This window comes from Gallus gallus, chromosome 4, assembly GCF_016699485.2.
Source record: "Gallus gallus isolate bGalGal1 chromosome 4, bGalGal1.mat.broiler.GRCg7b, whole genome shotgun sequence".
Classification (NCBI taxonomy): Eukaryota; Metazoa; Chordata; class Aves; order Galliformes; family Phasianidae; genus Gallus; species Gallus gallus.
Genome location: NC_052535.1, coordinates 59916817 through 59939746, shown reverse-complemented (window position 1 = coordinate 59939746; position 22930 = coordinate 59916817). Strand labels below are relative to the sequence as shown.

General features: G+C 39.2%; 1 protein-coding gene across 13 annotated transcripts in view; it reads left to right on the top strand.

Moving 5' to 3' along the window:
- PPP3CA (protein phosphatase 3, catalytic subunit, alpha isozyme) overlaps positions 1-22930 on the top strand; it is a 196013-nt gene that overhangs the window by 69909 nt on the left and 103174 nt on the right. For all 13 annotated transcript variants that reach the window (XM_015285623.4, XM_015285620.4, XM_015285622.4 and 10 more), the window contains exon 2: positions 14839-15039. In XM_015285623.4, coding sequence (XP_015141109.1) covers positions 14839-15039 — 201 coding nt within the window. The remainder of the gene's footprint in view (positions 1-14838; positions 15040-22930) is intronic.

Sequence of the window (22930 nt, the reverse complement as noted above, 5' to 3'; positions counted from 1 at the left end):
AAACTTTCTTAATAAGGCTAAGAGCTTTATATTGGATCCAAAATTATTCCTTGGGGTGAGGAGGAGGGGAGCATCTGTCCCTCGGCTGAGCGTTTACCTGCAGTTTATGACTGGGTTTAGCTTATTTACAGGCACTTCTGTGAAACAAAGGCCTGGGAAAGGCTTGCGTCCTCTCTAGAGTCTTCTGATGACAAAAAGAGGGCACTTCAGACAGGGAGCTACCCATCGGCTGCCCAGAGAATGTTAGATGCTTTTCTGCTCTCCTCTCCAAGTAATATTGCTTGTGCAGATAATGGCTTTCCTTTAAGATGCTCTTTGGATAGAGGCAAGGCTGTTGTAGTTGTTTGGGTCAAAAATGAAGGTAACCGGTACTGAGAAATTTCTTTCAGTATGCACTCGGGGTGCAATACCCTTTATTTTATAAGGATCTGAAGGATCTAGATTGCCTTAGGTACTCCCAGCCCCAAGGTGCATTTCTGTTTACGCCTTCCCTTGAAAACTTGTTCAAATGGAATAGGAATTTGTGGTGGTAATGTGCCTTTGGGAGTTTGTGCTTGAATTCATATTGATTGAAAGTTAACACAGTTTAGAAGCCTTACAGCTATTCAGTGTGTTTGCTAGTTATGGTCCTCAAACCTTTTGGGAGTATGTGAATCGGTGTGTTCATTGCCCTTTCATTTAAGCTGGAGTATCTCATTTGTGATGGTGAGACTTTGATGTATACTTCCTCCAAACTTTTACAAAATAGGTTTAATTTCATAGGGGTCTCTCTCAGAAGTGACCAATTATTTGCATTTGTGCAATGTGATGTTACCTGTCAGCAAACCTAAGTGTGATGTGGAATTTTTGCTGTTTTTTTTTGATGTGAAAAACAAATAGAAATTGTTTTAGCCATTGTACTTCTCTCTATAGATGTTATCTATTAAGGCTGCGTAGATGTGATCTCTATACGTTTTACTTGTGTGAGTGAAAACGCAAGCACAAACACAGGTGTTTAATTTGTTTACTTCTGTAATTGTAATTCCCTCCATTATAACTTACTACACGTGAGTGTGTAGAAAAAACATTAGCAGTATTTCTTGATACCACTGTGGTATGCATTTTTCCTCAATAGGTTGTCTAGTAAATGCAAAATATGAATGTTTTATTTAGAATCGTCATGCAGAGTATTATACATATTTCATGTCCAGGTGCATTCTGTACCCAAGTGACAGGTGCTTTAGCATTCGTTGCAGTGTTGCAGAGTAATGGAAGGTAACAGCAGAAAAATCAGTCCAAGAGGCATAATCACTGTAATTTTTGTAAATGTTTTATTAATACAAAACTTGAAGGCATTTCTTTGTACATATTAAAGCCCATTGACTTTGAAAATGTGTAGGGTGAATTACCTAGTGTGGAATATCTGTAAATTTTAAAGGTGCTTCCTTTTGTTACTGTTCCTTGTAGTAACTGTGAATTTGGTCATAACATACCCAGAGAAGTGATTGAGGTGCTGGCTCTGTAATTCTTCACGTACCTTTCAAGTCAGTAAGGTGTTTGTTTTGACTCTATCTTCCAGTTAATGATAATGTGTTGTCTCTGAACGTCATTCTTGTGTATGGTGAAAGCTGAAAGAGTTCTGCCCTTTCTCTAAACAAACTGCTTTGCTAAGAACTTCACTCTTTTCCTAGGAGAAAACCAGGGCAGCCTTGACAGAGATGGTTTGAAGTGCCTGTGTTGCGAGTAAATATCAGACATCTGCAGGATCTAGAGTGGACTCTCAACTGAGAGATGTGGCAAACATTTTGCTCCTTCTGTGATGTTTTTACCTACGCTCATCTGGCTCAGATCAGTACACAGCATTGTCTCAGACATTTTGCTGAACGTATTGAATTCCTTTTCCTACCTTTTTCCTCCCCCCCCTTTTTTTTTTCCTGCCTACTACTGGTTCAGACTGTGATTCATTTATTTATTTATTTTCTCCCTGAGTGTCTCTGATGTTCCTGCTGTGCCTCTCTTGTATGGGGCTGGAGATGTGCATAAAGCAATAACCAGTGAATCCTCTTGCATTTTGCCTTCTTGTGAAGTATGCCTTTCATCTGTGGGCCTTTATTGTAGACTTAATGCAAAACCATTTTTCAATGATAAAAATAACTGCAGTCTTGGAAAGATGCTTCTTTCATTTACTAGTAGCAGGAACTAGCCCCTTGATATTTGAATAAAAGCACTAACAGCTCTATGTCCCAATTAAGTCAAAATTGTTTTTCTTGACTCAAGATGATATGCAGAAATGAAGTAATGTATCTAGTAAAACAGAACAGCACAGCACTATCTCTCAGAAAGAAAAGTAGCTCGCATGTTCATGGACTCTAAGTGCTGGGTCACTTATCGGCGCTAAGTTGTGGACATGGCTTGCTTCTCTAGGTTCTCTAGATTGCTTTGCATCATCCTAGCAATTATGCAGCAGACTAGCAATATTACTTAGACCACTAATACCAGTAGAATGATCTTCCTATGGTCATTAATTTAAAAAAAATAAATAATAATCTTAAGAGATAAACATCATATCTTGATAACACAGTTATCAAGTGATGATTTTGAGATATTAGGAACCAGTGAAAATGCATAGATTAGTTTGTTTGCACTCCATTGGTAAATGGATTTGTTATTTCTACATCAACAGCAGCCGTGGCTTGATCTGCCTTGAGATCTTAGCTAGAACACTTGAGACCTATTTGCTGATTTTGTTTTTACTGTTCTCTATGTGTAGGTAATATTAATTTTATATCTGCCTTAACATTCATGATTAATAACAATTTTTAGTAAATTAACACACTGCAAACTCGACCTGCTGCACCAATAACTTGCACAATTATCCCTTTCTTCTTCTCCTCTCAATCCCCTCAATTTGTCCTATGTCCGTAATTGCATCCCAAGTTAATTAAAACTCCTCAGTTTGAGGAGGAGTAAAATTTCTTGGGAAGGTGCCTTAATACTCAGCTTATCTCTTCCTGGAGTTAAAAACAATTTCCTTGGCTTCTCTAGATAGCTTGCTGCAAGCAGAAATAAAGTCAGACTGCTGAGGACTGGAGAATGGTTGCTCGTGCCGGAGCTCATGCGGGAGAAGAGCACTATCCATATTCCTGGCCTTAGAACAGATGAGGCCATTTTTTCCCCAGCAGCCACTGAATGTTAAATATGGTACAGTGCTTGGAGCACAACTTCAGTTTCTCCTCTACCTGCTGGCATACATCTGCCTAGGTTTGCAGTGTGCTGGGATCCCTCTTTCCCCATCTGACCTAGCACTTCTGAGTCATCTTTGGAAGGTGTTTTGGGCTCAGGGTGGGGGAGAGGACCTCCAGAACTCACACTGGAACAGCTGAAAGCTGAGACGTTAACTAAGAGGAGGAGATGGTGTTGAACATTTCTCATTCACTGAGCCACAGCAATTGACTGTGTGAAGGGAGCTCTGCCCGATGGAAAGGTCCTGAGCGTAGTTTGAAGGGCCTGTTCTGCTCTGAAGGACTTGAGGTGAGGGCTGTGGCCAGCAGGGCCTCCCTCTGCCTCGCTGTCAGCAGTTAAGAGCCCCCTCCTCTCTCTCTGTGGATGGAGTCATGGGCAAGTCAAGATTAAATTGTTTATGTGTAGCAGCTGGCAATGAAGCATGTCTTTGGCTGTCTCATAGTCTAATAAAGATGCCTTTTAAAACTTGAATATTGTGCTTAAGAGCAGGATGTTTTGGAGATTGTTAGCAAAGTTATAAGTTTAGACGTTCATTTTTATCTGTTTATTACACAGCAACTGAGATTTGAGGAAAGATACGGCTTACAAAAATATAAAAGCAACTTTAGGGCAAAATAAAAGGAGGATTTGTAATAAATATCCTGCTAAATACAGGGCTAGAGCCTTATGCTCAGGGCTTTCAAACTGGCTGTGCTGCTGCCACATATACCCAGATAAAAGATGGCTCAACATCAGTATATAGAAAAATAAAAAGCCCATTGAAGTACAGTGGCCTTGTCAACAAAAACTTTGTGTTATTTACATCCTACATGAATTTTCCCTTTTTTTTTTTTAACTAAAAGCAGCTTTTTACAGCAATCCACGTTAATTGATGGAAATAAATATGAATGCTGAGAGGCACTACTTTGGAGATGATTCCAAGAGAAAATTTCCTTGTTGACACGAAATGGTGTAACTGCCAGTAGAGCCAAGCCATGAAAGCAGAACAAAAATACCAGGCCTGATTCAGGGCCACATTACTTCAGATTAGTGCCAGCGTAACTCGATTTAGTTTGGTAAGTTTTATTTAGGCATCTAGAGCAGGCTGAACCCTGTTTCAAGGCTCATGGTATGATCTGCTAATGCTGGATTAGAGAGAACATTTGTTTAATGGAATTACAGTGGCATAATACAGTGATGAATGCGGTCCATAATCTTTAGCACTGATCTATGTGAACTGTAATAACATCACAAGAAAACTAGTTCCCGAGTGTGCTGGAGGAGGAGCAGGGAGTCATTGGGAATCAGTTCATGAAGCTTATTGGAACAGTGTCAATTCCTTTTTGTCAGGAGTGGAAGGCAAAGACACTACGGTGTACAGGGCTGGCAGAGGGCTAGTGTGCCGTTTATGCTCTGCTGGCAGTCTTATTAAAATTATGTGCTGAATTCCGCTAGTAAAGGGTTCCATAGATCTTGAATAGTATTTCTAGTCGGGGTATTAGCTTGAACTAACAAGCAATATTTCAGATATCAGGCAAGACAAAACAAACTGTGTTGAGCATGTGCTGAGATGATTAAAGTTCAGTTTCAGGAGCAGCCAGTCATTTAAACAGTATTTATTTAGTATGACTTTGTGTAACGTGATTTCTGTGTCCTTCAATTCTAATCTAGGCAAAGCCAAACCTTGCTCCAAAGACTGTTAATGTCTACCTATTAAACTATAAAGGGGGAAAAGGAAAGACTGATAGCTTTGTGTGCTGGTACTTTTTTCAATTACGTGACCTGGCTACCACCAAGAAAAGGTTGTAAGCAGATCAGTAATGTTTGCAACCTGACACAAATTAGTTTTCATCTATAATCAAGTGTTTGTGTCTTATGGCTATCGATTGTGACTGAACAAGAATTCATTTTTAGTGTAATTCTGAAGACTATGGGAAGTTCCACATGAAGTGTCATCCAGTATAGATAGATTCACTTTATGCTGACTTAAAACTTCTGTCAAAGGCATAAAATGCAACTAAAAAAAGCAAAGCTATTTGGGAGTAAATAATAATAGTAATAAAATAATTCATCAACTGCTGTTTCCAAGTACTTTTTAAAGTTAAATTGGCTTCTTCTGCACAAAGTGCCAGGCACATATTTATGGATGTAAGCCTTTATTCTTTAATTTATATAGCTTTGGCCTTGTCTGATCTGGAAAGTGCTGTTGTAGATCTGCTACTTTACGCATTTCTCATGAGTAGCAAAATACTAAATAAACCATTTTTCCATTTACAGATCAGCGTGATTGTTTGATTTAGTTCACATGGAGTAGCTCAGACATTAATGTTTTGTTTTCCACATCTTGAAATTTACTGGATTAGGTCAACTGTAGAAATGTGGTAGTGTTGCTTTTGGTTGTTGGGTTCCCTCTCCCCCCCTCTTTTTTTTTTTTTTCCTGAGGCTTTTGGGAAGAGGAAGGAGATTTGTAGGCAAATCAGAACTTGAACAATTCAAACATGTTACTTGAAAGTGGCGTTGGTCAGCACTATCAGCTTAGAGCCCAGAAGAAGCCAGGATGTAAAATACCAAGATCTGTTAGTGCTCCTATCCCTGTGTCTTTGCTTTAGAGGCTGCAGGCTATTTGAGCAAGGTGTTGATTGCTAAATACCAAAACATACAAGATTTGGAATGTTGCAACATAAAGGTACATTTTTTAGGGATTACTTTGTAATGCAAGCAGGAAATTCCACTTCCTCTGCTTGGTAAATAGCTTCCTAGCTTTCCTGTAGCAGCAACAGTTGAGCGAGTGTTTGGTGTTCCAGGAGGTAACTTCTATAGTATGACATTTAAGCAAAGCAATTTCTGTCCAAAACATTTAGATCTACGTGTTATAAAATAGACTATCTCAGACTACGAGCTACTTTTAACTGCACTTCCTCATCTTCCTTCTAGGACCATTTTTAACACATTTGTGGTCAACTGCAAGATCTTACACATTTAGTCCATTTTTGTGTGCTGAAATTTCCTTGTAGTTCAGCCTTGTCCTGATGGAGCAGCTTTGGAAAGGAAAACATTTGCATTTCTTCCCCTTTGCGTGTCACAGCAGACCTTCACCTGACCAAACTTGGTTAGGTACCTCATGGTGCTCAAAAGCTGTGATGGGCAATTAAATAAGATTTCAGTTTCTTGGTGAGGAACTGTCTGCAGCACTCCTTTTATTTATGTTTTTATATATTTTCACATACACACACACACATACACACACACACATACACACACACACACACATATATATATACACACATATTGCCAGATAGAATGCTGAAATTTGGTAATGAAATAGGATGAACGAGAAATTCAGATCAAAATTGTTCCATAACCTGTATTGACATCTGCAGGTTATTCAAGTCCAAGAATCTATACATTTTTTTCCAATAGATTTAAATAATTTCAGTTATTACCCACATGCAATTGCTTCTTAATTACTACCGATCAGGAACAATGCTGAAGTCTTAACACAGAAGAGAAGTTATTCGTCACTCAAGTATCTTGGGGGATGGAAGAGTGTGCCTGATTCCTTATCTGAGTCTTGGAAGATGTTTGGTATTTTCCATTGTTACAGGGCTTTTTTTTTTTCCCTCTGACTTTGTTTTCTCCAAATGAATTGTTCCTATAAAGGAATTTAAACTGTGGATAATTATTGTTCACTGTTCCAAAAGCTAATAAAAACAAAGCTCAACAGTATGCAGTTGGAGCCCTGTGGAAAAACTTGGGTGTAACACACAAAGTAGAAAAACAACCTTTGCTGATGAGGCTGGGAAGCTACAATCACATTTTCCAGCTTTAACTGTATGTTTTGGTCCTAATTGGAAATGTTTCCTGTTAATTTTTCCTTTCTCTTTTATTTTGTAGTTGTTTTTTATCCATAAACTGAGGACAGGAGGGAAGATTAAATGTCAAAAAAATAACCATGTATGATTTTCAACATGGGGAAAGGAAATATTTTTGTAATATTTTACAGGATTGCGTGTTGCTTTGTGCTCAGTAAAACTGTTAGAATTTGTTTTTTTCCAGTAGGTGGCCAAAAGACACTTTGGGAGTACTACATAACTGCATAGCCTACAACTTCGTATTTCAAACAAACCCAAATTTCTTGGAATTAAAGGTTAGAGTTCCTTCTCTAACCTTTTAAAGAACTTCTATATCCATACCTCTTCTTCAGGATTGCTAAGGTTTCCCGTGGTGAATATTAAGTATATCCAATCCTGTATTGGTGGCTGGCATTCTTTTTGTTTTTGTTTTGCTTCTTTAATGGTATTTCTTTATAGTGACATCAGTTGGAATACCTACTTACAGTTGTTCTTTTCAAATATAATTTACCCAGAGTTTCTAAGTACATTGGTTATGTTGGCTATATTGTTTTAAATAGTTGAAACTGAGATTTGCTATGTACTTCACTTATTGTTAGGGATTGTACATTCTGGAGGAGGCTGATCACTTGTTGAAGAGACCAGACCAATTCTTGAAATGGTGGGAAGGAGCAGTGCTGCGACCTTTAATTCTCTTTGCCTGATGGCTCAAAGAATGGGCAGCCTTGATGGAAAGGCTGTTAAGAATTCAGAATTGAAGACACTGCAAATAATTGCTTATAGCTCATTCAAACATTTCACCAGAAATGGTGGCATTGCAGCACTATTCTTTGGGTTCCAAGTTAATGGGCACTTGTGGTCCTTATTGAAATGCTTGTCCAAACTGCGGCACCATCAATGAGAGATAACAAAATAGCTCTGGTGCAAAGTACAGTCTCTGCAGCTGCTGGGGTGCAGGTTTCTCTTGTAAAGTAGCACAGTATGGGGGGAGAATTAATCATTCTTTTGCAATTTTAATGCTCAAATCCTGCAAATGTGTTCTAGGCAAAGGATTATCTTCTCATGTGTGTTGCAGAAATTTACCACATCAGAGCTGCTTTGTGGTATGCTTGGACATTGGCTTAGGTAGGGCATAATAACAGGGCATAAATTCCTTCCTCTAGTGAGGGGTGAGGAGGTGATGAGTGCTGGCCGGAGGGGCTTGCATTGCCTATTGGCATGGCCAGCAGTTCGCTTCCACCCTGCTCTCAGGACATGCCACATGGCTTTCTGGCCTCTCAGCTTACACACAGCTTCTAACTGCAGGAGGATGAGTTGTTGAAGTGGTAGATGTGAAGTAATGGTTGATGTTTCATTTGGAGTTCAGTTGCAGGTTAAAATGTGCAATTATTCAATGTGAAACTGGTAATTTTATAAGCTTTCAGGAAAGCAGGTAGAGTGAGGGCATGACTTGTCTTTTTAATTAGCTGGCCACTTTGTGCACCTTAGTGTCTGGAAATACCTTGGCAGTAGATTGAGGACCCACTGGCTTGACGTTGCCCTTCCTTTTCCAAGCACCTTCCCAGCACAGCATCTGTGCACAGCTGGGTGAGCTGCTCTGAGACACGTCTGTTGTTGCTGTTGTGTTTCTCTGTTGGGACTGAAGTGTCCAAAGATGCTGAAAATTGTGAGCTAACCCCTCAGAGGTGAAATATGTGAGGAAGTGTCTCTAATTTTTCCTTATTCTGGCCTGCAGATACAAAGAAATGCTGCTAGCATGACTCATCAGTCTGCTTTGTGAAGCAACTGCCTTTCCAGCCTGTAGTACCTTTTGATGATGATATCGGCGACTAAAATTGGATAGCCACTTGAACAGCAATTGAGCAGCTCCATTGTGGGTTTTGTAATAAGTTACATGTAAAGGACTCTGATCTTCAGTATATACCGACCTTTTTGACACACTGACAGACCATCCTATTGATAATAATTAATTTGGGGCTGCAGGTCTTATCACCTCTTCTCAGGTGGTTTGTTTTCCATGCTGCCAACAGAGACAGCTGTTTCACACATCTGCCAAAGAGCTCTTTGTTTTTCCAATTTTACTTGTAAGTTTGCTAAATATGACCTTGGTTGGGCAGTGAGCTTGTCTGTTTTCTAACTTGGTACACAAGTGCTGTTTCTCTAAGGTGGCTTCATGTACCAGCATCTTCTTGATGGAATGTTTCTTGATATGTTATTGACCAGCTGGCCCCTACTAACAGTCACCTTTCTGTGAAGTAGCATGCCTTGTAATCAAATGCATCTCCCAGAACATCTTCAAACAAATACATCTGTGCTGAGCTCTTCCAACTTTGCTGGAAGTACCACTTAGCCCTGGGAAGATTGATGCTAAATTTCAGTAGATAATTGGTAAACCTCATCATTTATTTTATACTGTAGATGTATTTTTCAGGTGTGAGTTTCTGTTATTCTTATCATGTCGGCACTTAGTTAATTCTGTCAAATTGTTTTCATGAACATCTGATAAATGTATTTAGTAAAATAAATAAAGAAATAGGCCTCAAATATATAATGTATTGAAATAGCACACTAGAGTTTGATATGTTAGAGAGAGGTTGCTAATTCCAGTTACGTATCAGAGCCACTAACAGCTTCCAGGTGGGGTTTGCATCAAGTGTGCCTACCCTTAATGAGACTAGCAAATGAAAAATGAAACCTGAGAGTTCTTGTTATGGAGCAGCAGAATATGAACACTGCTTTTTGCTTCACTGAGAAAATTATGTTTTGAGTTGAGTTTTGCACTGTCATACAAATACATGGATTTTCTTTTTTTTTACCAGTTAGTGATATACTTTACTCTCGATAATTAAAGTGGACAACCCTCACCAAAAACTTGCATATTCTATGAATGCAATGGTACACATTTTTATACTGCAAAGAAGTTGTGTTTTCTAAATAACTCACTCTCCTGTTTATTACTCTTTAAAATACCTGCTAAGAAAATGTGCAAGTTAAGAAAATATCAAAGGTTCCACTGGGTTTGAGTGGCAAATCTGTTGCCAGATAACTTGTATGTGGAGATAAAAACATCTAAATGCTGCCTGAGGAAATCTGTGGAAAAGGCTATTTGTCATGTGACAGTTGTGTTCTCTTTCTGTATGTGTCAGTGTTAAAACAGATTTTGGCAGTGCTATTCCCCATCTCCCTGCTTTGGTGAGCTCTGTGCTGCCAGGAGGCTTCACCCTGTTCCTCTCAGCAGCGATCAGTGACAGTGACTCATTTTCTAGTTCCTATCTGTCGCCTGCAGTAAGCTGTGTTCTTGGAGGAAAAAAAAAAATCATGATTCTTTCCCTTTTGGTTCATAGTAACCCTATAAGCCAGAACTTCGTAGGCAACTATATAGGAATATAGTCAATCAGAAATGCAACTTTTAAACCTAATGTTAATATTTGGATGTGACTGGATGTGGTTCTGGGCAGCTTTGTCTAGTTGTTGGCATCCTGCACATAGCAGGGGGGGTTGAATGTAGACGATCATCGTGGTCCTTTTCAACCCAGGCCATTCTATGATTCTATGATATGATTTGAACATCTTGATCTTTGTCTGCTTCTTTATGTAACGGTCTCCGTGACCATGAGCTGGCTGGTATGGGTGTTGTTACTGTCACCCGAGAACGTGCCCTGCATTGAACAGAGATGTGAAATGAGAGTAGACTTCCAAAGTCAGCCTGCGAAAGGTGTTTAGGTAGCTATTCCAAATGGTGCTGTCTTTGGAAAAAGCAATTTTGTTGAGATCTCTGAGATTGCAGGGGAAAATGTTTTGTCCAAAGACTGTGAGTAAGTAGATGGGGGGAAGCTGCAGAGATCTGCCTTTTTTCTACGTGTGGAGTAAGTACTGACCTGTTTTAGAACCTGTGCTCTCACCACTGTTGCAGTGCCAACGTTTCTTGAAGTACGGAACTGCAAATTGCCATCAGACAAATGCAATGCACTGTAGTGTTGTGATGATGGTAGTTACTGGTGTGTTTCACTTACTGATGAAGAGGAAAGCATTGACTTATTTTCTGTAGAGAAATATGCCATGATCTGGGCATAGTTACGTATAGACACGCAGCATTAGTTACGTGAAATTGCAAGGCAAGTGTTGCAGAGGGGAGATGAAATGCAAGGAACCTGAATACTGATGGGATGGGCAGCCTCCTCAGAGAGTATTAATGTGGGGTACAGCTTGGTTTGTAAATGAATAATATATAAACAAAACAATGCTTTCTTTGCCACATGCTTGTATTTTATTTGTGTGCGCACTTGTTCAGCACTAATTAAGCATAGCTCATTATGGTTTATTTATTTGTTCTGGAGAGGCTGCTTAATATTTGAGCGCGATGGTAACGAGGTCTGACCTTTCGGTGGCTGTGTTAGCAGTGAGGTGGGTTCTGCAGGAGTCTGAAGAACGCCAACATAGCAGGTTGCACTTATTCTCCATTAGCTGGAACGTGCTCAGAAGGCCTGAATGCACAAGGAAAAAAAAAATGCCAAGAGCACGAAGTGTGTAAATGGTATCTTCTTGTATTTCCAGATTCAGGAGGCTATGTGCAGGGTGAGATAAAGGGTTAAAAGCCTTTGTTGGATGGCTTTTTTGCTTAGCCTGTTTTATTACTACAACCTGATAACAGCATCTCACATGGTGGAGAATTTTCTTTCTAAATGCCAATACCAGGAAATAAATGGTGTGCCTTTAAAAGGCCTTAAACAACTACAACAGAGAGTAGTGACCTGGCTGTAAGTCGTATGGAGTTATGGGTAGCCTGCGTGCCTTCCTTGGGTAGTGTTCTCATAATGGGATTTGTCACTGAACTTCTTCACCACGCACTCGTGGTGTGCGTGCACATGTTACGGTCCCTCCTGCTTCTGTGTCCAAGGTTCTGCCCCCTGCAGAAATGCACACTCCCACCCTTGGTCACCCTGCAGCCCTCCCTCGTGCCTCCCCTTGGGCTCTGCCTCCAGATCTCCCTCCTGCTCACACAGAGCCTGCAGCACTGCTGTTCCTCACCCCCACAGAATCCTGATGTTTAGCAGAGAATTATACAGGCCCCAGAATATTTTGCTTCACAAAAATTAAGAATGCAGGTCATTTTTATAAGAAGGGGGGGGGGAAGCTGGAATGTTGTTTTCCGTTTTACCTATTTGCTGTTTTTTCCTCTGCTCCTCCCCACTGTGCATGCTGTGGACACACTGCTGTCTGATTAGGCTCTCAGTTTTATTTCTGACAAAAACAATAACACTAGGAGAGAAGTAGCCGTGTTGCACGCACTAACAAGCAGATATGGAGATGTGGATAGGTGCCTGTGCATTCGGAGAGTAACGTTGCTATCTAAAGCAGTGGAAACGAAACGTTTGTTATATTTATAAAAGGTTTCTGATTGACTGTGGCATTTGTTGGCGATTCCAGCATGAATTCCATGTGAACACGGCCATTTCTTATGTTGGTCTGTGGAAGCGCTCTGCATGTGTATATACAAAATTAATATTCTCATAATGGAAGATGCAATTTGTGCTCTATTCAGTTGCTCATGTTTGTGCTAATTAATCATTAATCATCTGCTATTGGAACAGTATCTTTTTTTCTTTAATTAGCCTCTGGTACATGTTTCTGAAATCTGCCTGCAGAGCTCTTCCAGTGCTGCAGCCTGTGCCATATTTTTCTGTTAATCAGAAGGAACATCTTAGAGCTGTTTTTGTTTGTGTGCTTGCTTGCTGTTTGTTTTGCTCTCCGTCTTTATAAATGCAAAAATCTCCCCCTGGCATATGTTCCTGTATGGCAGTTACCTGTAAGAAGCGCTGTGCTGCAGAGGTTTTCATACCGCAGTCATTGAGGGGAAGAAGAGAGGCTGCTTTCATTACAGAGCAATGCAATCTCATGCTGGTATTTCTTCCTGCCACATGGACTGGAGATAAGTAACAGCTTTTCCCTCTCCTTTCCACGCTTAGGAAGGAGGAAGGATCTTTTTATGTATTTATACAGGCTTGCAGAGCTGCTGAGTTCTCTCCCTCACCTTCCTCTTCCTTGCAGTGATTTTTTTTTTTTCTGGTGTTGTATAAGGAGTTGTTCATAGCTCATGTATGCAGTTATTTGTTCTCGAGGAATTGAGGCCTGCTGTGGATCTACTGGAAAGATCCACAAAGCATATAACCCACTGATTTTTGTGAGCCCCGTGGGCTTGGCTTAACCACAGCAACTGCAAAAAGCAAAACAAGGCTTTGGTCTTCACCAGTTAACCACTTGCCACAGAAGTATCGGTCAAAGCATAAGCGAATTTAAAGCGGTTTGGGAGTTCTTGTGGATTGAGTGAGAAAACTGTAACAGATCTGTGTAAGGGCATTCTGAATGCCAGGTGTTGCATTTTAACTTCCTTGTGGCTGTAGCTGTCTCTGTGCCCCAGAATCCAAGTGGAGTCGGAGACTTGACAGACTTTCACCTGCTCCGCCATTTTGTTCCATTTCTCAGTCTCCATTTTCAGTGCGTTCATAGACATGTACCTGTTAATCCACACCAGAGTGTTTTGATGAACGTAGTGATGGTTATGGCAGCAAAAAAAAAAAAAGAAAAAAGTTGAATCAAAGAAATGAGAGCATTTTCTGAAGACATTAATGTTTAAATTATCTGCACAAAATGCAGTTGTTTATATTATCTGCTGTTACTTCTGGTAGTGCAAGTAAAGAGTTCTTGGATTGAGCTTCCAAAGACGTGTGCAATTTGTGGGCTGCTTCCAAAGTGCATAGATCATGAAATGTAAAGCAATTTGGAACTAGCAGACATATTGATCTGCTGTGCTGAGTTTTGCTTCTCATACTGTACCAGAGCTCACAGTGAGGCACTCAGCAGGGAACCAAGAACCAGGCTGTGCAGGGAATGCAGCAGTCTCCTCTCCCTGCTCCAGGCTCCCCTATAAGAAGCCCCTGCAGCTGGGCACAGCTTGGTACAATTACCCTGCAGCTGTCTGGGCAGGCCATGCCTGATGTGGCTCTGATGGAACAGCAAGGGAAAGGGGGTTAAGCTGGGATAATGCTCTAGCCTCATCCTTGCAGCTGACAGCAGCAACTCCAGCCTTCTCTGGTCCGACTGGCTTTAGGAGAGGGGATGCCTGAACGTCTGAGGGTTGCTGCAAGCCTGAGGCCCGATGTGAGAGCAGTACATGGGTAGCTGGTCTATGGCATGTCACCAGTTTATTAATTTGTGTTGAACTCCATTCTGAAGCAGCTTTGCTAGAGTGTGGTTGGCTTCACACTCAGGAATGCCTTGGTGGGGGTTGAATGTATTGAATGTGATAGGAAGAAGACGTCGTCCACCACCCCCCAAATCATTAGAGAGATCTGTCTTGGAGTTCAGCATTTTAATTGGAGTGTATCTATGCATGTCCATACATGTAAATTAAATATTGCACCGCTTTTTTGTATTTTATATAAATGGTTTGCAGTGCTGCTACAGCATTCCCTGTTCTATTCCCTTTTTTCCCTGGTATTCCCATATGCTTTTCGGTTTATTCACATGTCTGCCTGTAAACTTGGCCTAAATCTTCCTGTCAATTTTTTAATAAATATGAAATAGCTGTTCTTATGTGCATGGATAACTTAGCTTCAGTGATGTCTTCATTTAAGGACAGTTTAAGCCCCAAGTTATAAGAGGCAATAGGAAATTCATGCTAATACAGTTTGGCAGCAGAGATGACTTTGAAATGTGTGATGATCTATAATAGAGTCTTTACTGTAAAAACTGATCAGATTTTTTTTTGTTTGTTTTCTCCATACAGCTGTCCCATTTCCTCCAAGTCACCGGCTCACAGCTAAGGAAGTGTTTGATAATGATGGCAAGCCACGTGTGGATATCTTAAAGGCACACCTTATGAAAGAAGGGAGACTGGAAGAAAGCGTTGCATTGCGAATAATAACAGAGGGAGCTTCAATTCTTCGTCAAGAAAAAAATTTGCTGGACATAGATGCACCAGTCACAGGTTAGTACAGATTTACAGTGGTGAAGATGTGATGATGGTTGGTATGGGACATGTTAAGTAACATGTTAGTGTATGTGGCTTCCTAAGGAAGCTTGAAATTCATTTGTTCTCTCTATATGAGAAGATCAGAAGAATTTGCTTAAACTTGAAAAAGGTATCTGGCCTTTTGTACCAGGAATTACATCCATAATTTTATGGATGTCCTTTACTTTGGTAGCACTACTCAGACGTGGTTTGACTCTGAAAGAACAACAGTGTTAGGGTGAAGGGAAATTCCAGTTAATGGTTGAGAGAAATGAGTACAGCAACAAAGGAAAAAAATTAGCACAATCCTCATTTGTGTTGCCTGGGGCTGCAGTCAGAGTTGTGCTGATTGCAGAGCCCATTGTGCCCTTGGCTATCAGATACTACCACCCACTCATTAATCTTCAGGAAATGCCTCCTATTTTGAATTTCCGTCTCTGTCTCCTGCCTCAACTACTTTCTGAATATATGAATGCATTTCTTGCTCTAATGCACCTCCTCCCCTGTTTTGTTGCTGTTATCAGAAATGAATGCATTTTTGGCAAGAGGTCTGTGGCAAAGAAAGTTAGTTAGTTGCAGGGGAAAAGATAATTAATTATAGAGAGCTTAAGCTATGAAACCAAACCATTAAACTTGGTTTAAGAAGGCAAGTCCTCTTGTAACTTTTGTTCCAGGGGAGCCCTGACAAAAAAATCAAAGAAATAGTCTATTCTATCCTTCCTAACCTGGAAGGGTTACCAGTCTTTGTTACCAGCTCTGATAACATGAACAATAAACTGTATCAGAATAGCAAAGCCTTCATTTTTAGGAAAACTCTGAAATCAAAGAGCATAATGTCTAGACTAAACTGGTACACAAGTTAAAGCCTCCAACTTTTAAAATGACATCCGAATAAGGGATTCTGAGGTGACCTGGAGAGGTAACGAGTATAATCTCTTATGTAATAATTAGCTTGTCATGCTGCCTTACTACCCTGATGGTGATGATGTCAATCACGTTGCAGCTCAAGGCAAAATAAAGGAAACAGGATGAATGAATTAAAGAATCCCCTGAGTATACTGAGAATAGTGTTCTGCAGACATTTTCTTTGAAGGGATAATACAGGCTGTTCAACTTGTTAAATGGAACAAGTTGTGGGGATACAGTACCATTAGAGTCATGGAATCGTTAAGATTGGAAAAGGCCACTAAGATTATCTAGTCCAACCATCAACCCATCACCACCATGTCCGCTAAACCGTGTCCCTTAGTGACATTTCTACTCTTTTCTTGAAATCATCCAGGGACGATGACTCTACCACCTCTATGGGCAGCTTGTTCCATTACCTCATCACTCTTCTGAGAATAAATTTTTCCTAATATCCAATCTGAACCTTCTCTGGTGCAATGCAAAGCTATTACCTCTCAGTACATAACTGAGTGGCAGACATGGAGAAATTCTTCCTTCCCATGGACTTTGTAATCTACTGAAAGGCATAAACTGTATGAGGATAGGTGTCTGCCATGTCCTGACTGATTTCCTAAGTCTATACTTAATGTTCTCTGTTGTTAAAATTGTTTTATTTCTTAAATGCTTTTGAAGGTGTCTGGATTGTTTGGAGTTGTATTTGAGCAATTAATCTCCTGAAGGTTACCCCATTGTATATCACTGCTATAATTTAAGCCTTTGATTCTTTCTTTCAGTTGAGCCTACGTCTTGCTTTGTTCTTGCTTTTAAAATTACTCTCCTGCAGTTCTTGTGATACTGCAACATTCTTTGGGGTAGCTGATAGGTATTGTCTTTTAAACTAGTGTAGGAAGATTGGACTCCTCATGCTTTTTAGTGGAGTAGCTGAGAAGTGCTAAAGTTCTATATGAACTAACATGAAAGCCAGAGTTATGAAAGTAATCATAAAAAAGAAAATTGTGAAGGAGGGTTGGAAAAGTTTGTGAGATTCACTGTGGACCAGACAATTAGTTCTGTGTGAGCAGCATGACAGCAGGTGATTGGAAAAAGGGACTATCAGTTGACCAATGCTTTGGTAGATTTTCAAGGTATACAGACAATACAGAAATAATTGTGAAATGGAGGACAGCTCTTTCGACCATTACAGAAAAATAAATGTTACACGTGTCAAAGCAGTCTTTTAGAAACATATCCTTGTAGCTGGTTAACAAGATGGCAGTCATCAAAAAAGGTAGAGTAACTGTTCAAGTATGATTATCGTGCATTGGCATAATCGGTTATTTGTTTTTAAAAAAATATGAAAAGATTCCATTTCTTTTAGCCATGTGCAGCCACCCTTTAGTTTGAACATCCCTCATTTTGGAACTTCTTTTTTGTTTATTTTGAGGGATTAAATATTTGCCCTCAGGGAGGGAAAATAATATCAGAATTCTGTTTATAAGCAGTCACATGAAATAAAATGGATACGTAGAAAACCCTGATTTGAGGGAGAAGATACCTGGTTCTGGAAGGAGATTTAATGTAGAATGCGTAATTATTACTTTTTATTTTTGTAAAACTTATTCTGGATCTGTGGTTAGCTGAAAGTACCAATATGACTGTCGTTTTGAGTTTTGATTTTGAAATTGGCAAAGCTATATAACTTTTCAAATGCTTTTGATTATTTCATTGGAAACCTTAGCTGAAGTTCATTTAGTTTTCTATGTGTGAACTGTCTATGTAGGTTACAGTGCTGAATTATAACGAAGGCAAACTGTCCTACAGTTGTTACTCAGGTCTGCTCTTTGCTAGGTATGAGTCTGATCAGAGCATGAACTATGAAGTGTCCATGCTATAAGAGACCTCTTGTACCTGGGGAGTGTTTGGGCAATTTTGTTTGAACTGGCGAATGTGAGTTCAGAAGAATGGAGAGAATAGCCCTGTTAGCCTTCATCCATAAGAAACTGAGCAGGGAGCAGAGGGACGAGGGTGCTGCCACCCTCCATGGCTCAGCTGTTTCTGAATTCATGTACTTGATGTTCTCTTTGAGGCATATGTTTTTCATCTTAAGCTCATGGGTTTAATGAGCTTGATCTAGCACTAGACTACATCTGTTCAGTGTTCAGATGAAAGATATTTGAATGGCAGCCTTAGAATTTCTAATCCTATTTTGTGTACTTAGCAGTATAATGATACATGGAGAAATTGGCTCATTTTTAATAGTTTTTTTTTTTTTTTTCAAAAGGCTAAGGAAATGTATCTTTGATCCTCCCTGATGGCAATATTTACTAAAGTCACACTCCAAAGAACAGCTGGGCATGCCAGACTTAGGATTGCCTGGTTAGTTTTATTTGGCCTTATTATATAGATTCATTATTATATAGAGTGATTCCGGGCAAGTGACTTAACCAACCCTTTACAGGACAAATAATTACACGCTTGTTTTAATGGGGCCTCACTTGCAGATCCAAAATCTACGGAATGCTCTTAACTGCATGGCAATCATGTGTTCCTTTGACTTTAGTGCACAGGTGACATTCTTTGTACATGGGTAAATATGTATAGTATACTTCTGTGTATTATCTATAAGACAGTAATCTCTTTGGATTTTGAATATGTTCAGTGAGAAGAACAAATGCAGGTAAAGCCTTTGATGGGAATGTTCCTTTGCATGTCTACTGGAACGTAAAACTGATGCTATGGCTTAAGTGCATTGTGAAGACAGTAAATCACACATGTCTTTTGAAGTAAGGAGATACTGTTACGCTGAGTGGTGTTGAAAGGTGTGAGCAAGCTGACCATGCTGTTTTCAGACTAAGATTTATAAAAGTTTTGTAATTAAAGCATATTTTGTGTAAGTTAAGAGAACGCAACTTGAAAGCTCCTCACTGCTTGACTGTGGTTCATTCAAGTTGCTGTGTGGAAAAAGCAGGAAGTAGCTACATGATTAAGAAATTTGTAGCATAATTTATGTACAGGAGAGGCTGCACTTGAAACCCTAATTTGGTCACATCCTAAATATGGAGCTCTTTATTTTTGCAAACATGTATTGTTCACTTCAATTACTAGGTGTATGATTTGTTGGTCTGAATTGGCCTCTCTTTGCAGGTCCTTTTCAGAGCAACCAGCCCACTTTTGGAACGTAATATATTGTTGTTTTCCTACATCTGCAAAAGTCTGAAGCTACAAAAGGTTAAACAGTGTTATTAATCTGGAGGCAATGGAATAAAATAGAGTATGAAGGCCCCACTGCAGAATTTAATTTCCACAGGAAAATAACTGATGACAACAGCCAGTTTCTACTTTTGAAGCTGAATCAAATTTTGAAATTGACCCAGTTTTGAGCATAGCACTTGAAGACCTTCCAAGCTTAACATTTCTGAAAATTGAATTTATACTTTGTAATTGAGTAAGTCAGTTGGGAGAGTAGACCTAGAACTTAGTGGTATGTTTCTCTAATATCTATTATAGTGCATCTTTACTTTTACATCTTTGGTTATGTTTCTCGAGGATATAGTTTTCATTCAGTATCTGTAAAACTAATATCATTAATATAATGCATCTCTTGCACATATGATTGCACAAATGAATAACCTTGGGAGATGTGCTGGGGTTTTTAAGGTAAGTCTATTTTTCCTGTTGATATCTATTTTAAAAGTAATGATTATGTGCTATTTTTTCCTGTAACACGTGGCATCTCTCATTTTGTGTACTTAATGTGCGTTCCTCCTGGTTAGTCAGCCCACTGTTACTAACAAAAGTTTCCTGTAGGGAACTAAGAACATGCAAATCTAAGTCAGGTGCTTCCTTATAAACCTGTGCATTTTTGCATATGGTACTTACCTGTATCACGTGCACATTACACAGGTAACTGCCCGCGTACAGGTGTTCCCATTTCTGTTTGTGGAAGCCACCACCAGGAGTAGCAGTGACAGCAGTTTCTGATGTGGTGAAAGTAGCCAGGTCCTGTGTAGGCATGGGGTATGGTATCATCTGTCACTCCTTCAATTAGAATTGGAAAATAGGTAAAACAAACATATACTCTTGTTCTAAGCTTTCATGTCCTTTGTTGAGAATTCCCTTGCAATGTGCTGTCCTGCCTGCAGTGCTTTCTGAATTGACAAGTGCATACAGCTTGGTCTGTGATGAGAATTGAGCATCATGTGAAGACAGAATAAAAGTTTATTGTTGCAGTGTATAATTTCTTATAAAAAGGAACAGAAATTGTCCCAGTCTCTGAAGGTTCTGTTCTTTGGCCATATGGTTTCCTCTACTGATCTTAGTGAATTGTAGTGAGGATGCAGAGTTGTTTCACTTTGAACCCTATGTTAATGGGTGTGGGGGAGGTTGTAGGATTCTTGAGAGTAGCCCATGTGGGAACAATCCGAGCAGTTCTGGTGGTCTTCAGAAACCTTTGGTGCAGTGTTGGTCCATAAAAAGTACAAAGGGAAAGCCCTTTCCTGCCAGCATGTGCCTGTCAGATCTTTGAGGCTTCTGGATACTTCCTGGGGACATTCTTCCATGGAATGGTAGAACCTCCTGGGCACAAACCTTTCCTCACGTTCTGTGTACATTTGTTCTTTGCCTTTATTTTTTCATTTGGTAGCATTGAGTAACATCGGCAAGTACGAATTCTGCACGAATTAGAACTTGGTAAACATCAAAAGCTTCTAGCTAGAGTGATCAATGCTCAGGCAAGTTAATAAAAGTATTTTTATGCTCACATTATAGTAAAAAGGTAATAATGTTTAAAATTACATCAAACTGTAGCACACATGTAAATGACTTGATGGAATTGAAGAGCCAAACTAAAACTAAAACATTTTTCTTTTTTTTTTTTTTTTTTTTTTACTTCCGAAGCATTTTGGGATAGAATTCCAGCATGGAAAGTAAACATGATTACTTATTAGAGGTCTACAAGTAATGTAAAGTCTATCTATGTTAACACAACATCAAAGTATGTCTGAAATTAACATTTCTGTGGAAGCAATTCTAGTTAAAACTTCTCTGTTTCACAGTTCAGTAATTTAATTTATACTTTAAGCCTAATGTACCAAAATTACTGTTGAGGAAACTATTGAATTTCCAGGAGACCGTTATAAGGAGAATATTCACTTGTCTTGCAAAAAGCATTTACATGATCATATTCTAAGACTGCATCTCAGGTAGCTGAGTGTCTTCAGACTCCAAGCCTAAGTATTTCAATTCTAGTCTGGTCTGGTGCCCGCTGCTTCTGAGGTAAGTGTCAATCACAAGAATTATTATTTTCTAATCTTTCCCATAATAAATTCATTAAAATTGTCTTTAAATCATATCTTTAAGGTTGTTCTGTAAATATGTGATGGCATCTACACTCAGAACAGGGTCTTGAGGCTATCATATGATGCTCTTTTCTGTATCTCAGCCAAATATTGCTGTCTTCCAGTTGCGAGCCACTTTAGCTGATTTAAATATATTGCTAGTCATTCTGAAAGCATGCTAACATTTTGTTCATTCTAGCATTAAAATGCATGTGATTTTCAAATGTTCCTTGTATAACTGCAGCAGTTTCTGTGTTATACAAATGTGCATTCTGTTTGGGGACCAGTAAAATACAAGAGCCTGACACACTGCAGAAAATTATTCTTCCTTCCAATGAATCACCTGCCGTTAATTCTCCTTCATCATAAAAAAAAAAAACCCAAAACTTTGGCTACAGTGAGGTAAATGTCTGTTTGAAACAAACTTTTATTTGTTTCTGCCTCAAATATCAAGTCTGGATCTTGACTGCATAAATGCAGCATTTCAGCAATACAGATAGTCACACAAGGTGAAAGAGGAAAGAATCAGCAGCACCGTTTACTCTTGCATCCTTCTTAAAAGTAAGTGATGGTTTCATGGCTTTTACATGGCAACTGTGTTCTTTGACTCAATTCATTAGACATTACATTAAGTGACATATTTCCCATCACTTTTAAAGTTGGTTTTCTGAATGCATGTGAGCGCTGTTTACTACTGTAACAGCACATTTCCCTTTACATATCACTGTTGAAAGTGTTATTAAAATGCAGAGAATCTGCATATTAAACACCCGTTAAAAATAATTTGATATAAACGTACTGTTGAACAGATAAAGTGAACTTGATTAAAGTCTTTAATTGGTTTGTTGATTAAAACTGACACTGCTTCAGCTATTTTGCATGCTTTATTGAGAACTCATAATAAGTCAGACCAGCACCTTTAAAACCTGAGACTTCTCGAACAACATGAAGATGTAGGGCTGTATGTATTGCAATTTTTTTGATCTGTTTCTTCACTGAATGCATCTGTCAGTTCCAGATATGGATTGAAATATGCCTGTGTGCATCCTTGGTAGAACAAAGTGATTGTGTCTTGTAGCTTAATTGAGCTGCTTCAGATATTAGCATCTGACATTTTGGCAGAGCTGATGTTTTATAGTAGCAGATGCCTACATCCACTGCCAAGGCAGTGGATACTGCAGACTGTATTCTTCACAACTACCTCACTTATTCTTCTGAATAATCCATGTATAGTTAACTTGCTGTGATGCAAAAATCAGTCAAATAATTCAAGGTGAAGTCATAGAAGCATAGATACCCTTTTATATATATATATAAAATATGTATATATACACACACCCAGGTATGAGAGCTTAAGTTGATGTTATGAAATGGAGGATCAGATCTGTATTGCGCTTCAACTCAGCACAGAAGTTGCATTAGTTGCAAAATAACCAGCAGTAAAAAATACAAAAACAATTGTTTGCTAATACCTAACTCTTTAGTGCTTTGTTATGACTGTATAGTTTGTTTTTTGGGGGGGGGGGAGGGGGTACTTCTTTATCCTATAAATACCAGTGGCACAATACAGCATGTTAGTGTTTCTTCTGTGGCTATTTCAAGAGGATATGGAATATCTTAGCAGTGGTATTTATTTTTGCTTA